The 20,245-nt window shown below is 43.8% G+C and overlaps 1 protein-coding gene across 1 annotated transcript; it reads right to left on the bottom strand.

Annotated features, from left to right (window-relative positions):
• Positions 1 to 1,556: 1,556 nt before the first annotated feature.
• Positions 1,557 to 19,825, bottom strand: LOC138600752 (transmembrane protein 151B). The gene is made up of 6 exons (XM_069672244.1): positions 19,412 to 19,825; positions 5,594 to 5,938; positions 4,740 to 4,874; positions 3,708 to 3,847; positions 3,567 to 3,606; positions 1,557 to 2,912 (listed from the first exon to the last, which is right to left on the bottom strand). Exons 1-6 carry the CDS (start codon positions 19,478 to 19,480, stop codon positions 1,674 to 1,676), a joined length of 1,968 nt encoding a protein of 655 aa, XP_069528345.1. The 5' UTR covers positions 19,481 to 19,825; the 3' UTR covers positions 1,557 to 1,673.
• Positions 19,826 to 20,245: the final 420 nt, after the last annotated feature.

The following is a 20,245-nucleotide window of genomic DNA, read 5'->3' as shown; positions in this document are numbered from 1 at the left end:
TCCTCCAAATCTCACTCTGTATCTTTGAAAACATACAGACATAAAATAGTTCCACATAAGAGGGAAATTTCTGCTTTATAAAACCTGATCCTAGACGCGAAACCTCCGCCTAGAGGAGATGTGATACGCGGAGTGAGCCGGGATGAAATCTGATCCGAGCATTTCCAGGAGCAGAGAGAGGTGTATCGCGTAGCCGAGCACTTTCAAACGAGGAGAGGGAGGAGCAGAGGATGGCGGAGGAGAAGAGGAGGGGAGGTTAATGATGGATGCTGTGGATCTATTTTGGTGCAGCATCCTCTCGCTTCATTTACACATGTGCTAATTGCTTTTTAAAAAAAGATGTTGCACCTTAACACGCACAAAAGATGTGTTGCTATGAGTTACACCTCTGCTCTTGTAACTTATGGTTCGCGGTGCAGAAATGGGTGAGAAAGAGAGGAAGAGGAGGAGGAGGAGGGAGGAGAGCAGATGGGAGGAACAGAGACGTAGAGGAAGCAATCGCTGCTGTGTTTATGGAGTTTATATCTATCTGCTCCATACCAGTAATGGATGGAGAGTGGTGGGGAAGCTAATGGAGAAGTGAGGAGTAAGACAGGATGAAGAGACGGGAGGAAATCAATGGCTCTCCTCTTTTATTCTACTGTTACAGATGCTCGCCAGGTTAAAAAGTAATCCTTAAAACACTTGTAAAAGATCTCATTTGTTATTATTATTTGAAAGTTATTTAGATTTCCTGGTTCGGATTGCTGCTCCGTTGGTTTTGTCTGTCTCCTCCTCTTGAGTTGACCCTTTTGATAGTGTTGTTTATTACATCCTTGTGTCAGATTCTCTATTGTGTCTGTGCTGCACTACACCCCTGCCAAAAGCACGTCTTCGTTTCTCCCTCCTCTTCTCAACATTGCATTGCGTAATCCTTTGTGATCTCATCCTTCTCCTCCCTCATCTGAAATATTTAAGGAATTCCTTTCCCGTCTTTAATTGAGCCACATTTTCAGTCTCTCTAACTCTTGATTTCAGCATCGTCGAGGCTTCGGGCCTTTTTGCAACTCCTCCACTTCTGTTTCTTTTTAATACAAAAAAAAATACCCACCACCACTCAGCTGGTTTGGAGTCTCTCTACTGCTCTCCAACCTGCTATTTTTAGACTTGGTACTCCTCCCACTCCTGTTCTTGCATAGATATATCTGGAAATAGACATTCCTAAGTTTTCATCCTTCCTGAGTATCCAATCTGTCCCTCTCTCTCTCTTTCTGTCTCTCTCAATCTCTGTGCAGCAGAGTCTATGATTGCAAGGAGATTCTTGCCCTCACTTCGACTCCAGACTCCATTTTAATCTCATATTCTATCTTCCTATTGGCTCTTCTGAATCACTGTTTCCTGCCTTTAAACAGTATGTACTGCATCTGCAGTTTATCACTGTCCACCCATCGTATAGCATTTATTTTCTTCTTCCCCTTTCCCCTCTTTCCTTAGTAATTCTTCCGCCACACAGCCGTTCTTACCTCCTCTTCTTTGTCCTGACTGAATTCTCTCTTTTCTGTGATCATTTGCTGTTTACATACTCTTTCCTCTAAGCCTCATTTTCCCTCCTCTCTTCTGTTCTGCGCGTTCTTTCTCCTCCCTCGGCCTCCCCTCGCACTCTCCTGCTCTTAGTGTGTTTTCTTTTCTGATCGTCACATGTCGTCTCCGGCGTGGCAGCTCTCCTCTCCGTGTATAATGAGGACAGGGAAGAAGAATGCGTCCTGGTAGGATGGAGGACGTTCCCTCCCTCCCCCTTCCCCCTCCCTCACCTCGCCTCCCCCTCCGCTGTCTGGCTCTGCGTCGTCGTCCCGCTCTCTTCCCCTGTCTTCCCTCATCCTCACCTCCTCCTCCTGCTCCTCGTCCTCGTCGTCATCGCCTTCGCCTTCCAGCACTCCTCTGGTCTCCTCATTGTCCTGTCTTGAACCCAACCCAAGGAATCCTCCCCCACCTCCTCCACCACCTCCTCCTCCTCCTCCTCCTCCTCCTCCTCCACCACTTCCCCCTCCTCCACTTCCTCCTCCATCTTCCCTACTTCCTCCCAGGCCTCCTCCCATGCTTCTTGAATGAAACAAGCTGTTCTGGCGCCCTCCTCCGAGTCTCCCCAGAGAGAATCCGCTCCGACTGAGCACCAACCTTCCACCTATACCTCCACCTCCCTGACCCGCTGCCCTGATTCCTGCCACGGTGGCATTCAGGAGGGCTGTGGTTCCCATGGGGGCCCTTAGCCTGGAGGGGAGACTGGAACTCGACGTGGTCCTCCGGCATCGGGGGCAGCTCTGCAGGAGGTAAGCTGAGTTGAACACCACAGGAAGAGCAAGAGGAGGTGGGTTGTTCCCCTGGTTGGGGGTGGTGCATGGAGGCCCAGAGATGGGCGTGGAGGCTGTATTGTTTGTCCCCCCACTTGTGTCCAAGTCCATAAGGAGGGCCTCCGAGTAGCTCGGGACCATCTGTTGGTTACAGCGGATGTGCCACTCCAACTCTGTCATGTCCACCGTGTTGACCCGTGAGATGGCTCTGTAACTCGTCCCATTTAGACCGATTCCAATCCCCGGGTGGATCCCATTCTCAGTCCCTCCTTGAACCCCATCCCCTCTTCCACCTCCCCCTGGCCCTCCGCCACCTCCTCCACCGCCATCCTCGTCCTCCCCGAACAGCTTCTCCACATGGTAGTGGACATATGCTGTGCGATATTCTGACACAACCCGCAGCGGCCATGACAGCAGGAAAGCGGAAGCCAGCCAGAAAACCCTGTGGCGAGAAAACCACGGTTGGTGAGTGGGATCTGGGAACGCCAGGATGTGCTCGCGGAAATCCACGTTCTTCAGGTGCATTCCCTCCCTGGCCTCCATGTAGTCGTCGAGGCCCTCATTCTCCCCGAAGAAGCGTGCTCGCTTGGGAAGACAAAAAAACAACACATCAGCTGATCAAGAATTAGCACTGAAACATTAGTAGAGTGTTAATTCAGAGGAAAAAGAGTATGTGTTTAATGACCCCATGAGGCTTTATAAAGCAGGTCTAAACTTTTTATAATATCATTTACAGTTTTGATTGTACTAAATCCACCTTAAGCAAACACACAAAACTAGCTCTGATCCATTGCCTGCAGCGATCAATGTCCTTGACTGGAAAACGGTAGTATTTCACTCCAGCGTCTCTCGCTAGGCCTTTCCTTTCAGAGGGAGGGGCGCAATGCACGTTACATTAGCTGAGTATGCTTGTGAGCAACTGCTCAATCCACCATCAACATATGTCATAAGACACCTGCTTTTGTTCATCTTTGCTGACATTAAGGTGCGATTAGAAACTTGAGATTTGAGTGTTAAATCTGCCTTGTTATCACTGTAAACTTTATATTTGCAGTTACTGGAAAGCTTTAGATGCAACAGCTGTAACTAAGAAAGATTAAGCAGACGATCAGTAGGTGCTCTGGAAACTTGGGTTTGGCATTTGTCCTTTTTTTCTCACATTTCATACACAAAATGATCCAATGATTACTTTGATGGAATGAAAATCATTAGTTGCAGACGAGTTCCACCACAGCTTACCTGGGTGAGGTAGGCAGCTTCAGCACGTGCACTTGAGAAGCTAAAGAGCAGAAAAATTGTTATAGACTTTTATCCCTAAAATAACAATCAACTTCCCCTCCATGTCTTTTGAGCAGTTGTGGTTCATTGTGGGTGTCTGACCTGAAACACTTGGTAAAACGGAGGCGAACAGCAGGGTGCAGCTGCAGGTCCAGCAGCTCCTTTGATACGTCTTTGACTCCATAGCGGGCGTAGTCAAACTCTGAACTGGAGGCATGAGTGTTCACCCGCTCATGGTAGACCTGAGGGAGGAAGGGGCAGGGGCAGGGCAAATATAGAAAGGAGGAAGGAGAACAGATGGAGAGAAAGAAATACATTTTAACCTTCATATATAACTCAACATCAGTAAAGCTTGTTTACTAAATAGGCTGTTTGCACACAGCCATCAATAATAATAATAATATTCTACAATAGGAAAAATTAAGGTTTTCAAAGCATTGATTCAAATATAAAATGTTTTTGTTTCCCTTGATCTCTACCTGAAAAAGTGGGGTCATCTTATATTTGGGGTCTAGACTTTTAAAGGCCAATAGAAGTTCACAACAGTCGACGGTGCCACCACTTTTCTGTAAAGCAAGTGTACCCCTAATCAAACAGGCCAGCTGTCACTCACAGTGCCAGGGGGATGAAAGACGGAGAGACACTTAAGAGTAGGCCAAGTTAACCAACAACTGAGACGGAGTAATGATGAGATAACTGATGTCTGAATGTCTGAAAATGGCGAGCCCAAAAAGATCAAAGGCCGGCAGTAGTGCCGCGTAGCCCCGTGGCTAGCCGTGGAGCTCCTGGCCCTCCGCACCTTGGTTAAACTCCTGCGAGTCCTCCAAAATCCGGCCGCCGAACTGCTAACAGTCTTACCTAACAGATGGTAACAGAGAAAATCGCCCTCAAAGTGGTCGCTTTCAAGAGATCGACAGGAGAGTGTGTGAGAATGTTACTTAAAAAACAGAACGAAGGTACGCCCGTTACCAGAGCTGTCATCCAGCTGTTTCAGGACTGCTCTATAAACAGACCGTTGATGGTTAATGATGAAATTTTGAATATAAATAAAGTGTATGTTATAGGCAATCTAAATAATGAATGAACATGAAAGACAGTGTTAGTGTATGAGGATTTAGAGAGTGTTTCCCTCACCTGTGTGGTAGTGTATGCATCTCCGTTGCGGTATCTTGTCACCTGTCTGGTCCTCCTCACATAGTGATAGCTGATGGCCTTCCACCAAATGCAGGGTGTGGCCTGCTGAAGTCTCTGCACACGCTCGTACACTTCCTGTGTCATAGAAAAAAAAAGGAGCAACAAAAAACATGTATTCTGTTGTAGGATCTAAAGATCCTCTGCTAATAAACTTGCAGTACAAGCTGAAACAAACACATTGTTTGCATGCAGGATAGATAAGCAAGCAATCTGGTGCATGTCAAGCCCTGATGATTTGTTTTTCTCCCCTCTTAAGAGCTGTGATAATCAGAGTATATTTGTCTCCTGACAGCCTGGGCTAACTGGCAGTGGCAGATAGTTGTGATGAACACTGGGCACTTTTCTTTTAGAGCAATGTGCTGCTGGAATTCCTGATAATAGCAGACCGGAATAGACAAAAGACAGACTGATGCCCCCAGGTCAGCTCATTTACATATGAGTGGGCAAGTATTAATGTTCCCCACACTCAAGTAGGAAATTGAGAGAAGAAGTGTTCTCTCCTTGAAAATGTGGAAAATTCTGAGCGGACTGCATTCAATTTAGGACCGTTTAGGGTTGTAATCATCCTGTATTTCTCCAGAGCAGCAACTGTCTGTGCATACATTTACTACAGCAATATTAAACCCACTTTATTTCGCTGACACCGACTGACTGAACAGGATTCAGAGAGTAAACACATTCTGCTGCGTAGCTCAAGGTCACAGACCAAGTGCTTGACTCCTATTGCAGCAGTAGACTGTAGAGTCGGTTGGGTGTTTTTTTAAGAGCTTTGCTCAAATTGTTTTCGCACATACCTGGAATTCAGCATGAGCCAACATTGCCGTCTTAGAGAAGCAGTGCCAACACTCCACCAGGTAAACCACATACAGCATGGCCAGGAAGGCCAGGGGGATGTAGACATAACCGCTAGAACACGGACTCTCCCAGTGCGGAAAGTCGTGATAGTAGGCGGCAGCCGGAGAGGTGGCCTTGTCGTCACCACCGATAGGTATGGAGGAGGAGCCGAGGACAGGTACACGACAGACGGCGCACCAGGCGAGCGTGGCGAAGCAGCCGTACATGAGGAGGGTCAGGAGGAGGCACTTCCAATGGGACTCCCGACACAGGGAGGAGGCCAGAGACTGTTGGACTGGCCGTTGCTGTGGAGGGACAGAAAACATAGGAAGAGAAAGATTAGTTGCACGGCTATAAAAGATTATGCTTGTTATTTTTCTGCATTGAAAAATGTACTACCAATGAGAAGGAAGAGCAGGGAGAGTCGAACAAAAGAAATGACTCAGTTGCATTTTGGGAATTGTAGGATCTGCTGCTTGACCCGTACTTAAAGTCAGGTATCTCACTCCCTGCTACACAAATCTCACCATTTTACATTGTAGACAAGATAGTGGTTTGGCTCTAGGGATGACAATGTGGGTCAATCCACCACTTCAGTCAAGACTAAAATATCTCAGGAACCATTAGATGGATTGGCATTGATTTTTTTTACTGGCATTCATCGTCCTAATGTCTTTGGTGATTCCATGACTAGTCTCTGGGCATTAGTGAAATATCTCTGGCACAGGAAACACCATAACCCACAGGATGAAACCTAAGGCTGTTGGTAATAACACTGACTTTTCCCCAAGCGGCATTATCTGGTCCAAACCTTAAATTTGTCCAGTACTTTGGTTTATAACCAAATACTAAAGAAGAACTAATAATATCCCCATCATCATCAGCTATACTTATGTATTTATTTAGTATGTTAGCATGCTAAAACAATAAACTGAGATGGTATTTTATATCTCATAGAACGGGGCCTAATTCCACCCCCCTGTGCCGTGATTGGCCAAAAGGTTAGATACATGACTTTCACCCAGGAGGCCTCTAATTATGTCCCATGTGAAAGCAGTCTTGGTCAATCTGACTTAAAGGAGCAATTCGCCCTGAAAAAAAGCCACTGTCAGCCAAAGCTGGTGTTCTCTGTAATCGACAGAAGCAATAATATTTGAAATTGGCGCCATATCTGTGGAGAAAGTTGTACAAACAGCTCGTGGTTTTGCCCATTCTTCATTCCTACAACACCCAGAAACACCCTGCATTGTGCCCCTCCCTCTGAAAGGAACGGCCCACCGAGAGACGCTGAAGTGAAATACTACCGTTTCGCTGCAGGCAACGACTCAGAGCGGTACAGCATCCAAAATACAATGATAATATACTGGTGGATCATCGAAAAAATCTTCAGCTGCAGTCTACATTTCAAAACTGACGATTTTGAACGAGATGTCGGAGGCGGGCTAGATTGAGGAAGTGTAGTTTAGCAAGCTCCCTGGTTTTCCAGGGGCCATTACAGAAGCGGATAGCGTCCTCCAAAGGCACAGAGCGAAATTGCATTTTTTTCTCAACCATAATGGCATTAGCTTCACATAATAGCATGATAGGACTGAGGTTGAAAATCGGCGAACTGGGCCTTTAATATTTGAAGCTAAAGAGCAGAAAGCCAAGAAGGTAAACTTGAGGCAACAGGTACTGGTGAATCACAGCACAGTAGTTCTAGCCAATGAGAGCGCAGGAGGGCAGGATTAGGTGGAGCTCTACTGGGAAAAAAACTTTTGGTAAAGATGGTTAACAGTACACCTGCTTAAAATCAAAATGACAGCATTGTAATTGTTAGCATACAGATTTTAGCATTTAGCTTACAGTATCTCTTCTGCTGCTGCTACTACAGCCTTTTAGAGCTGCTAGCATGGCTGTAGACTCTTGTTTGTTCTGTGGCCCAAACAAGTATTATACTAAATCAAGTGAGCACGTTAAATTACTGTAAAATTTGGTGTATAAGACCAACTTTTAATTCTTTTTTTTTCATCTAAAAAGTGGGCTGCGTCCTATATATCAGTGCAATCAATATAACGGTATAAAATGCAGAGAGAGATTTGTTATTGTGTTATGGTATTTTACCCAGACGATGCCGCTACAAACCTCCACATTAAACTGTTTCTGGGTCCAAGCCGCTACAATGTCTCCTATTAACAATATACAGCAGTGCTGTTTTTGTGTTTTCCTCGCTGTTTTAACTTGATTGTTGCTAATGCTTCGTCACAGAAAGGCACCATCATGATCGCCATTGCAGCCACCACCCTCACAACAATCAGCGTTACCGTTGGCGGCCACTAGCCACAGCACCGCTAGCTAGCAGGATTGCAAACTCGACATGGCAAAAACAGATGGTAGGCTGTAATTTCTCTGTGTTTTCACGTGTTGAAATAGTGTTGAAATAACTTTTACACACTTTTTTATTAATAAATTTGGAGGTCCATACTAAACGTGGGTGAAGTTTCAAATCTGTAGGGAAAAGTATGTTGGAGTAATCCCCAAGCTCCTCAGCTCAGTCCGCTAGGTTTCAGACAGTTTTTTCTACACACCTCAGCTTCGGAGAGCTGGCCAATCAGAAGAAAGTGTAGGGGCGGGGTTTCTTAAAGGTACAGAGCTGACTGAGTCATTTCAGGCAGAGGCTGTATGAGGGCCTGCACAGAGCAGTTTTTTAACAACTTAATTATGCCAAGCTACTGCACAGGTATCAAGCTTGAAATTAGCATAATACCCCCCACTTTAATATCTCCTACTGTATACCATTAGGAAACAATTATTAGCCAGATAATTGGATGCATTTCACGCTCTCATGTTGACAGATCAGAAATCTGTCACAGAAAAAACTGTTTGTCATGGAAGCTACATACATTTTGTGTACCTGGAGACCCTCCCAGGGGTCTTTAATGAGTATTATTATAATCTTCCTGTTTGGTAAACAGTGTTGTATTTCAAGCTGAGGTCTTGACCAAAGAAAAGCATTACACCAGCCCTTACCCGTCATAGGATAAGTGCTGCATATTAGGCACACACACGCACTGTCTATGCCTCTCTCTAAGTGCTCACTTTGACACGGCCTTACTTGCACTGTGGAGACATCATATTACAGTGCACTCAAACGCACACATATACATTAGATACACAGACATAGAGGGTCTAATGTGCGCCTCGTCTCTCTCCACATCTCTCCTGATCCGCGCACACGCCGGCATGCACGTTCTCAGCGTTGTAATGCAGCCAGCGGAGGGTACGTGAATAATTTAGATGAGAACGATGCTTCTAGACTGTTCACTAGCTAACCGACTCCACTCCGACATCAGCGGCGGATCCCTGCTGCTCCAATTTGTGTGTGTGAATTTTTGGACGGGTTGTTTCAGAAGGAAAAAGCTTGTGTATTATGTATGTTGTATGTCAAAGATGGGAAACACAGTTAACACACACCTATATGTCTGTACTGGCAGGTGCCTTTTCCATGCAGCTGTCCTCTGCTTCGTGCTGCATGCGACAAGGCAAAAGAGCAACAAAGCAGATGACAAAAAAAATGGAATGACACCAATGTCCTCTCCCCCTCTCAGCCAAGTCTCCCTGTCCTGTCAGCACACTCCCCCCCCCTCTCTCTTTATCTCTCGCTCCTTCAGTGCAGCCACAATTTGCTATCCACTAGCATATTTGGCTTGCTGCAACGCACACACACACTGCCTCTCTCTCTCTCTCTCCTTTTTTACGACTGTACGTCAAGGGCAAGTAGTGAAAGGCAAAGTGGAGGGCACCTACACTCCACCAATCTATCATCTCTCTGCAGAAGCCCCCGAAAAACATCCAATAGCACACTTAGGGATCCTAAAATAGGCCAGGACTTTAAAAAGACACAAGATTATCTTTAGTGGCAATTCAATATCATATTGTTTGCTTTCCGTCTGCCTTTTTTCTCCACATCCTCCTTCCTTTTTTGTATGTAATCTTTCTTTCTCCTTCCTGAATCTTCCCTCCCAGCTCTTAAGCATTTACCCTCTCACTCACAACCTTCTGCCCTCCGTCCTCACCCCCCACGTCTCCTCTTTTACATCCTCTCTGAAAGTCTGTCTCTAAGTGGATTGATTGAGCTAAACGTGTAGAGTAAAGTGAGAGAGAGAGAGGGGATGAGGAGCACGTGAGAGACGTGGAAACGGTCATGAACTTTTCATGAACACAAGTATGAACAGATGCAACCGAGTTACGGGAAGGAGGAGGGGCTTGAGAGATGGCAGCGGTGTTGGTGACAGACTGCACCGCTCTCCAGGGAACTCCTCTGCCAAAATCCATCTTTCTCTCTCTCCTCCTGCCCTCCCTCTCGGTCTATTTCATACTGTCAATGCTCTCCTGTCCTTTTCCTTTCACCTTCTGCAGATGAATGTTGCCAAAATAAAGTCAAATTCAAGCAATAAAAAAACACCCTGCCTTTCCTTGGTCCTGACAGTTTCATCAAGTCTCTGCAGCTGGTGTTTGCCCAGTGAGAGGAAATAAGCCCCAAGACGGGAGTCAAATTATTCCTGTATGCACTTGTGCCAATCACGATTAGTCAGCATGAGCAGGACTATTTTCCACAGAGCCTGGGGATGCTGCTTTAGCAATTAACTTTGGAGTCACCGATACAGGGTTTTTGAGATTGATAAAGAAATCAATTTTAGTGTGGACTAATTCACCAATTAGAGATAGCCTATGGCAGCAAATATAGAACATCAGTGGTACTCAGAAGACCGCTCTCTTAAACTAATAACTATCAAGATTATTTGACATTTTTACACATTGCCACCAAATGTAGTTGCAGACCACCATCTGCTCAGCTTTGATGTTCTGCTACATGTGTTGCTGACAGTGCAGAGAGTATTTTAAACTATGGACTTTACTGGACAAACATGATGATGCCATTTTTAAACCACCCAAAATGTGATATGCCCATATCCATATCGGCCAAATCGATCGACTTGCTACATGCTTATGTAGCTAAATTAGCTTGGTTTAGATACAGTGCTCACGCACTATGGGTTTACAGAACACCACACATAGAAAAGTGTAGTGTTTTTCTGCTGTACTGTCGCCATGTCCATTTACAGCTATAAATGGCTGAAGGGCAATGTTGATTATCACTTATTATATCAAAGGGTCAAGTTCCATGTCCGCTAACAGCTCACAGACTATACAATGGTTTAGTATACAGCAGCCTGAGCACTGTTTTGTTGAGACTAAACCTCTATAATGGAGTAAAACTCCTCCCCACCAAATCTTGGGTGTTTATTGTTCACAGTGAAAAAGTGAAAAGTGCATGATTCCGTGTTTTTTTCCAGATTGACATTTTTTAAAAAGGTCGCCTCTGAAATGGGCCGTTCAGAACAGCTGCAGGTTTCTACGTAGAACCTTGCTTTCGCTGAAATCGACCAAATCGGCGACCAATTAACCTCGCACCAGCTTATAGTCGAGTTGTTCTCAAGATTTCCACTTACCATTCCGATACCTCTTGGTGATTCTGGCTCGTACATATAAGGCTGAATAATCGATCCTAGAGCAGCCATGTTTTCTACAACTTCGGAGTGACAGTGCAGTGCGGCCGCTCCCCCACGTGGGATCGCACATGTGGGGGAAAGGCTATGCGGTCACTACAAATACTGTCAGCCGAACGTGGCTAAGGTCTAAGCTTTGAATGGCTAAACAGCTTATTTGTTTAAAGAGGAAGGAAAAAATAATTAAATTAAAATATATATAACAAACCACTAAATTGACATCAATTTGAGGGTAGGTGACAGCTAGCTTTGGCTTCATCTGATCGCATGACAATGGTGTGAAAGCATGGACAATATACACCTGGCTCTGTCTTATAATTGACTTTACATAAAATAATTTATTTTATTGACTGTGGTAAATTACTAACAGACTTTTGCGATATGTTTATTGCAAAATTCTCATGTTGCAATAGTGATGAAATTGCAATTTATCACGCAGCCCTAATGTGAACATAACTGGAAAACACAAGTCTTTAAAGGGCATCAACAAAAAGACCTGACAACCTAAACTGCTTAAAAGATCCGTTTTGGGACCAATAAAAACTACCTCATGTCTACATCAAGAATAGGTAACAGAGTGTACCGGTCAAGCTTTAAAGTAATCATACTGCCTCTTTAAGAAGTGACAGTAATGTAACACAAGGGAATTGAGCTAATGAACTGTAGCGTGATGGTGATGCATTTTGAGTCCAATAAGTGGTTTCTGGCGAACACAATGCCTCCTGGTCTGCAGCTTTTTTTTGGTTATGTCATGATCCTCTTTCTATTTCTGCTGCCTCTGGTGAGCCGTGGCTCTTGTGTCAGCCTGCAACAGATCAAAACCAAAGCTCACTCTCCTTGAAATCATTATGAAAAGAATATAGCCCAGACTGAAAGGTTGTCAGCTTTCATTTTTTTCATCCTGAAAGCTTAGACCTCCCTCCTTGAGAAATCTTTTGAAGGAGGCTGATACAGGGTGGTTGAAACACGGCAAACTCTTCATTAATGTTTCATTAATGCTGAAATTCAGTGCACGTATTTGCATGAACACATATCATAATCGCATCAAAAATTACTGGGCTGATAATGCTGATACTTCGTCGCTACATTCTACACTCTATTTTCAAAAGTCATTGGACAGTTGGAAAGAATCTGGAGATACGATACGTATCACAATACAGGGGTGAGATTCAATATATTGCGATATATTGTGATATCGTAGCGCATTATATAGTGCCTTCTTTGTGTTTACGCTCGTGATGTATGCATACTTCCTTTCTCAGAATGTTCTAGTGACGGAATCAAACACCTGATTGGATTAAAGCTATCGGATAGGATCATATCTGGAAAACGGTTTGTTCTAAAGAAAAACAGATTACATAATCGGATAAGATCAGACAATCCAGTCTTGGCTTTTATTTGGTTAAAACCTCCAGTTTGGGTTGTTTAAAACTTTTAAATAGGATTGGGATAACTTTAAACTAGCATTAGACGGTAAAATCTGTTATAAAATAGCTTCTAAAAAAGGTCAGTCACTTTAAATGTGGCAGGTGATAGGACGCAACCTTTGCCAGTAGTCAGTTGAGTAAATTTCTGCCCTATTGGAACTGCCAAGGTGAACTGTAAGTGGTATCATCGTGAAGAGGAGCAACAACAGCTCAGCCATGACGTGGCAGACTGAGCTGACAAACAGAATGTGTACAATAAGCGCTAAATCGTGCTTAAAAACCTATTATTTCTTGCACTGCACTTCTAAACTGCTTCTGGATGCACAGAGCTGCAGAGTCTGGATGGACATCAGCATACGGATGGGGCATCAGGAGCTTCATGACATGGGATTCATGGCTGACTAGCTGCACACAGGCCTTACATCACTATGCGTTATGGAAAGCAATTGGTTAGAGTTGTGCAAAGCATTCCACAACTGGACTCTGGAGCACTGAAAATGTCATTTGGAATTATGAATCATTACAGTCTGATGGACTAATCTTCAGCTGTGTCCCAATCCAGGGGCTGCAGCCTTCGAAGGAGGCAGCCTACAGAGGATGCGCCATTCATAGCCTGTGTAGACCGTTAAAGCTGAACTGAAATGAGACGGTCTGGTCTGCAGAGGATTTCCTGTTGTGTCACCAGCTGTCCCCCTCCTTACCCTTGCGTCACCAAACGCAACAGGTAGCTAGCAGGCTAACTAGCTATCATAACTAACATCTAGTAAGTTAACTTTATTTTAAAGATCATTTGTTTGAAGGGCCCTTTCGTTTTTTTAAACATGTGTATTGCTAGCTATTCGATTCGAGTTGAAACCAAAAGCTTTTACATTTAAACGTTTATTCCTCGGCCGCGTAAAAGTCCACTATCTCGTTTGAATTGGCGCGCAATGCACTTTGGGATATGTTGGGTGAAGGATCCATCGGGTGCATCCTTCTCGGACCGGGAAACGGAGGACGCATTTGTTGGCAGCATCTGAAAGAGCCTTCGAATTGGGACAGCCTTCGACGTGCTTCTGTGACGTAATCGGCCTTCAAATACAGCCTTCGAAGGCTGCAGCCCCTGGATTGGGACACAGCTTGGGTCTAGTGTGTACCAGGAGAACACTAGCTAAAGGAATGCGTAGTGTATTGTATAAAGTTTGGTGGGGGATGGATAATGATCTGACGCTCTTCTCCAGGGTTTGGACTAGTATATAATTGGAAATAATTCTAATAAATTTATAGTAAATTATAAAATTGTGCTGTATCATTAAAAACTGCATGTCAACAGATGAGGACCATATGCGCCCCTTTTCTCCTATGAAGGGTCTTGTTTATTGTACAGGATAAAAAGGCCCTTAGCTTTTCCAAGATGACTGTGCCCCTGTGCACAAAAAGAGGTCCATAAAGACATGGTTAGACAACTTCAGTATGGAGGAACCAGATTCTCCTGCACAGAGCCCTGACCTCCACCCCACTGAACGCCTTTGGGAGAATTTAGTGTGCCAATTGGGAGCAAAGACTTCTCGTCTAACACGAGTGCCTGACCTCACAAATGCTCTTTTGGCTGAACGGGCACAAACTGACTCAGACACTCTTCAAAATCTTGAGGCAAGCCTTCCCAGAAGAGTTGTATAGCAGCGAGGGAGGGCCAACTCCATTTAACTGACCATTGTTGTAGAATGGAATGTTTGGAGGTGCACTTGTTTCTGGGAAAGGTGTATATATATATATTTCTTAGCATCCACAGTCACTAGAGAAAGCTGTCTGAAGAACAGCCCAGAAAGCTGACACATAACCTGAACCACAAGCTGTTAGTGTTGGTTTCTTGGAAACCTATCACACACCTTCGTGTTCAAAGAAGTATTTCAGTGCATTGCTCGGAGTTTTGAAGATCCTGTGCATACTGTACTGTGGTTATTTCCTGCCTCTACTGAAACTGCATTTGACAGGGCTTTTTCATTAATACGATTTGCTTCAGCCGGTAAATGACTCTCAATTCAATCTTTCTGTAATCTGGTCTTGTAATATGGTGCAATAACTGCATTTCTGTCACATATTTAGTTACTGGCTCTTTGTTCTCATGGGTGCACAGGTCAAACTTGATTCTCGTATAACTCCAACAGTATTATTTCACTCGACTAAGGGCCAACAACATTATGCTTCAAAAGTAGAGCTGGACAGGCCTATGTTTTGTCTACAGCAGTGGTTCTCAAAGTGGGGACCCCTGGGGGTCCGCCAAATAATTATAATGAACTTATAATACATTATAAAATTGTGGTGTATCATTAAAAACTGCATGTCAACAGATGAGGACCATATGCGGCAATCAAACAAGCATGTTGTGTCCATTACTCCGACCCAAGTTAGCTTTGGGCCAATAGAAACTGATGTGATTGTGACAAAAGTCAAACGAACTCGCAACAAACTGTTCCTGTGGCATCCTAGCTTGGCTCATTAGCTAGCTAGCTAGCATGGAGACATGTTTGAATCAGTCCACATCGACAAGTGATGCTAAGCGCAAACTAGCTAAATTGAGAAAATATGATGACAGCCATATAGAGTTTGTTTTTTTTGAGAACAATGAAGGGAGACCAAAATGCATCAGGTGCTAGCAAACGGAGCTATGAAGCCAGCCAAGCTAAAGCCTAAACAAGCCTAAGGACTAAACAAAATATTTTTTCCATCGAAAGAGCGAGGAATACACCCGCCAGAAAACACAGACCTGGCCACAACTTCAGAGAAAGCACAGAAGGCTTCTTATTTGGTGGCTCAACGGATTGCTAAAGCTAAGAAGCCACAAACAATTGCACAAGAGCCCGTACTTCCAGCGGCAGTTGAAATGTGAAGTTATGCTTGGGACAGAGTAAAAATGACCCATATGAAGCTAATTCTTGTTGAGAAAGTGTTAATTTGAACGTATTGTTGCACAGGGCAGATATGTTTTGTTATTCCTACAAATAACTTCTTGTTTTAAGGTGTTATGTAGAGAACCTGTGTTGCTCTCTTTCCCTCTGTGGCTCTGCTCAGACTGATTCAGCTGGTTAGGTGTGACTGGAGCAGCTATAATTAGCAACCCTAGCAAGTGGGTGGCAAACGAAGTGAGGAAGTGAGGACAGGAAAAAGTGCTGTTGATGCCTGCAGTACACTGTTAAAAACGATCTGTCATTTAAAAACAATTGGAAGCATCATTTATGTCAATTTTCTACTTCATCTATGCTGCAACGATAAATAAATCCAATTAGCACTTGATGTGTTAGGAAATAAAATATGTCATCAGGCGCTCACTGGACTAAAAATACCATTCCTCCATTACAATTGCTTTTTAAAAAAGTATGTTTAGTGGAGATTAATTATCCATAAACAACAATGATCAGCAGGAAAAATGTAGGTCACCTATTTATAAATGATATATCAGTAAGCAGCAGCAGTCAGCCTACACGTCAGCTTGAGCTCCTGCCAGTTTCATTACTGTAGATGCCAGTGGTGAGATTTCACAGTGGACTATATATTTTCCAATCAGTCAGTTTAAAGGCCTAAGAACATTTTTGTACCTCTATTAGGTCTCTTACAAACCCAGTACAACAAGAAAGAGAACGAACATCAATCACATATTCAGAACGAGTATCAAGGAGCAACATTTAACACCTGTAAAGTGCAGCAATATATTTTATTGCATGTCCATGTGTGGTTTTACAGAGTATCAGCCCTTGTGAAATATCCGCTGTCATATTAAACATACATGCTTGGAATAAGGAACATTTTTTGCTTTGTGTATTAGAGTGAGCAGCGAGCGTTCATTTTAGACCAAGAGTTTTAATATTGAATGAATAATATTTTGATACTCTCCTAAGGAAACCAGTGATTTATATAACACATCTGCTCTTGCTTAATAGCCTATGCTATGTAACACCTTCTCCTGTTTAGCACTGCAGTCTTATTTATGTAAATATTCTCACTAAGATTGGGCTTCTTTTTTCCTAGTGTGTTTATGCACTCTATATGACCTCCTGTTATGTTGTGATGTTTGTGGGGCAGAGTAGCAGGGTTTTTTGTTTGAAACCATGGACTGTATAAACAGATGGACGACATGACAGCTCCCTAAAAGTGAAGCCAAAACATCTCTATCGCCCCCTGCTGATTGGCTGCAGGATAGGTCGTGAAGCCTGCCTCCTCCATGTTAACAGATGGGACATGAGTCAAACTATAAAATCAAAATACACGCCAAATAAATTTTTCTCAAACATGGTTTGTGTCATTATAGTTAAATCTTCACATGCTGATTTATGAAGTGTTAATTTTTCTGACGAGTTTAGTTTTAATTTCATGCCGTAAAAAGGATGATTGACAGCTCTGTTGACAAATACGGCTCCTGCAGCCGATCTGTTTAGCAGAGAGAGGAGACGTAACTAAAATAATCACTACAGTCACTGAAGTTTCCATACCTGTGAACGTCTGCTTCCGACCAACACAAGAAGCTGTTCTGCTGTTAAATACGCCAACATGTGGGATCTTTGCTAAGTTGCTAAGTTAAGTGTGTGTTTTGGTTAGTGGAAGTGGCTACGGCAGCTCCACCCGCCGATCTCTACTGCCCAAGTCTGACTCCAAATGATGTCACCAGTGCAAGATGGCAGCGCCTATCACAGGGCTATTTTGGCTTCAATTTTGTACAATGAGAATAGATGGAGACACATCGTCCATCTTTATACAGTCATTGGCTGAACAACGGCAAAATTACAAGCAAAGCACTGTATGTTCTTTGGACTACTAACATTGTCTATAAAAGATGAGATTATCACGTTAAATCTCTCTTTTCCTTCCCTCTGTAGAGTTTGTCACAGCTTGCGAAGATACTAGGATCACTTTGTTTAATGCAACGTACCTCATTTCTAATGGAAACATGTGACAATATTGTCATGTGAGAATTAGATTGCATCAAGGTACGTATCAATCAATAAAGTCATATTAATATTAATCAAGATGCCCTACTAAATTTACGATAATGCTCGTGTGAGTGCACATGCATACCCATATAGGTCAGAGTGTGAATACAGCTAAGTGAGATAATGCTTGAGAAAGGGGATAGGATGATGAGACTGTATACTCAGGCAGGTCTAAAACAGGAAGGAGCCGAGAGGGGAAGATGAGAGAGAGTAATGGAGGCAGAGAGCAGATGAAGACTGAATTCATTACATCTGCACTGTCTGCACATGCCTGTAGATAAAGACAGAGGAGAAAGGTGGAATAAAGTGTATCGTCGAACAGGCATAGTTACAGTAAATGTTATGTGCCTGTGGCTTTAAATGACCACTTGCTAAATGCTTAATTGTGTCATTTTTACTGTCTGCTTTATTAGCCATTTACTGGTTAGGCCAGTCTTATGTGTTGTAAGGAGTTATTGGAATATTAAGATATAAAACTCAAACCACTAAATCAGTTGAAGGACAATGTAGGTTGCATACCTCTAGGCCAGATATTTAAAGCTCGTTCGACCTAGAACGATTAATTGATTAACCGTCTGTATGATTGGTTGAGAAATATTTTCAAATGTGAGGATTTGTTGCTTTTGCCATTTGAAATTTGATGAAATGTATTCAAATAGATATTTGCTGAATTAAAACGGATATTAGAAGATCTGAAAGTGTAAAGAAATCAGTCATTTTCTTCCTCAGGTGAATAGCCCCGTCCTTACATACAATCACACCCTAAGCATGAACAACTCTGCTCTTCCTCTAGGAGCTGCAACTGGGAATGGTGGTGAGAATACAGCCTGCCCACATCCTTAGTTATCCGTAAGTTATTTGTTCCTGGCAATTGTCTTACGTAATGTTTTATCATGCATTACCTTCTCTATTTCTCTTTCTAAAGATGACGTGTTTGTAAATGATGTGGCTTCTGAAGTGTTGGAGAAGTAGTAGAAGAGGTGGAGAAGTTACATGCTGAAAACATGTCAGGGTCTGGTTCATAGTGTAAACAGGTGAAAGGACTTTAAATATAAATGTTCAGAGGGAATAGACGGGGCAATGTGTAGCCTATAAGGAACAAGGTACCTGCTTGGGGTAGCTAAAAAGTTTGCCAAACAAAAAAGAAAACGTAATTGGAAAATATCAGCAAAAAACTCCAATATCGTGCATCCCTACTTTTAACAGGTAAAATCCTAATAACAATAATATGACTTTTGTTGTAGTTGTTCTTCTGTGTTCCCACCATGTGTCAGAGTATTTTGGCAGTCAGCAGAGTGTGTGGCTTGACTGTGATGTCACCCTCTAGTGTATTTCCGAGGTGTCAGCTGCTAGATGGACATACTCTACTATACTGAAAAAGACTAATCCATCTCTCCCAGGAGCCACACATCACATGGCGTTGTCAGACGTATCGCATCAATAGTGTGGCTTTTTCTAGACAGGCATTTAGAGTTCCCTCCCCTCTCTGTTTACCTAAACCACAGCCTCGTCCCCATTCATATTAAAGCCAAGGTCCTGCTCCGTGTCCTTGCTCTAGTTTAGGCATGAATGACTTAAGAGAGGACGTGACTTTAACGCATTGGACAAAGCAAAGACATGTTGTCAATAAAAGACAGGCAGTCGACACAGCATGTGTTACAAGGAGAAATGACTGGTTGTTTGGGAACCACCAGCAATGACATAAAATATAAGGTTGTTCTTGAGGGGGCAAAATATGCGCAACTTTATGCAGACCAGAGTCTTTCTCTCAACGCATAAACAACCGCGCGCGCATTAAAGACAGAATAAACACATAAAAGAAAAATGTCCTTCCTTACCTGCTCTCGTCCTGACCCTTCCTCCAAGATGGGCTCTTCTGCGGTGGCCGTCTCCTCCTCCGTCTGCATTTTCCCTCTTGCCACTCCTTCCTTCCTTAGAACCGGGCACAGGCAGCTCCCACCCCGGTACCGTCCGAAGGCAGGGACCTCCCCGGCGGAGCAGCGAGCTCGGTCACCCCATCCGCCGCAAGTCGGTATCCAATTTCACGATGGAGGGGCCTGCGGCAAACAAGCATCGTCTACTCCGGATGTCGGTACCCCCCTGCTTTCTTCCAGCGTCTTCTCCCGCCGACCCGCTCAGTGTTTCTGTTCCACCTGCTCCATACTTGCCCTCTCTGGTCAAAGCAAAATGTGACTAAGCATCCAAAGTCAAAGCCCGTCGCCCCCCAGACCGTTTTCGCTGTCCGCTGCTTCTCCCTCTCGTGATGCTCTGCTACGAGTGTGCGTATGTGCACGTGTGCGCGCGTGACCGACAGCGGAGGAGAGCCAACCGGAGCCAAGGGTTTCACAAGCTGCAGATGCACAAATTAAGGAAGATGCTCGTAGTTAAGGTGCGAATTAGGTTTGAGCGATAAATGTGGAGAATAAATATGAGGTATCGAAATAGAAAAATGACGGCAAAGAAGGCTGTCATTATTCAACTTTAATTAGCTATGGTTGCACTTGCATTGGGGCTCCGTTGACGTCATACACCAAAATCCCCACCCCCATCTTTTCACCTGAGCGTGCGACTCTCCCCTGTAGAAGTAGACACGTGCACGGTGCACACACTCAGAGGCACGCTCTAACGTCAAATTAGACTAATTAAACTAGAAAAAAATGGTATTTAAAAAG

Source organism: Semicossyphus pulcher, unplaced genomic scaffold (genome assembly GCF_022749685.1).
Source record: "Semicossyphus pulcher isolate SPU_LCO1_2020_fin unplaced genomic scaffold, fSemPul1.0.p SCAF_21, whole genome shotgun sequence".
Classification (NCBI taxonomy): Eukaryota; Metazoa; Chordata; class Actinopteri; order Labriformes; family Labridae; genus Semicossyphus; species Semicossyphus pulcher.
Note: the sequence above shows the minus strand (reverse complement) of the source record. Positions and strands in the feature narration are given on the sequence as shown.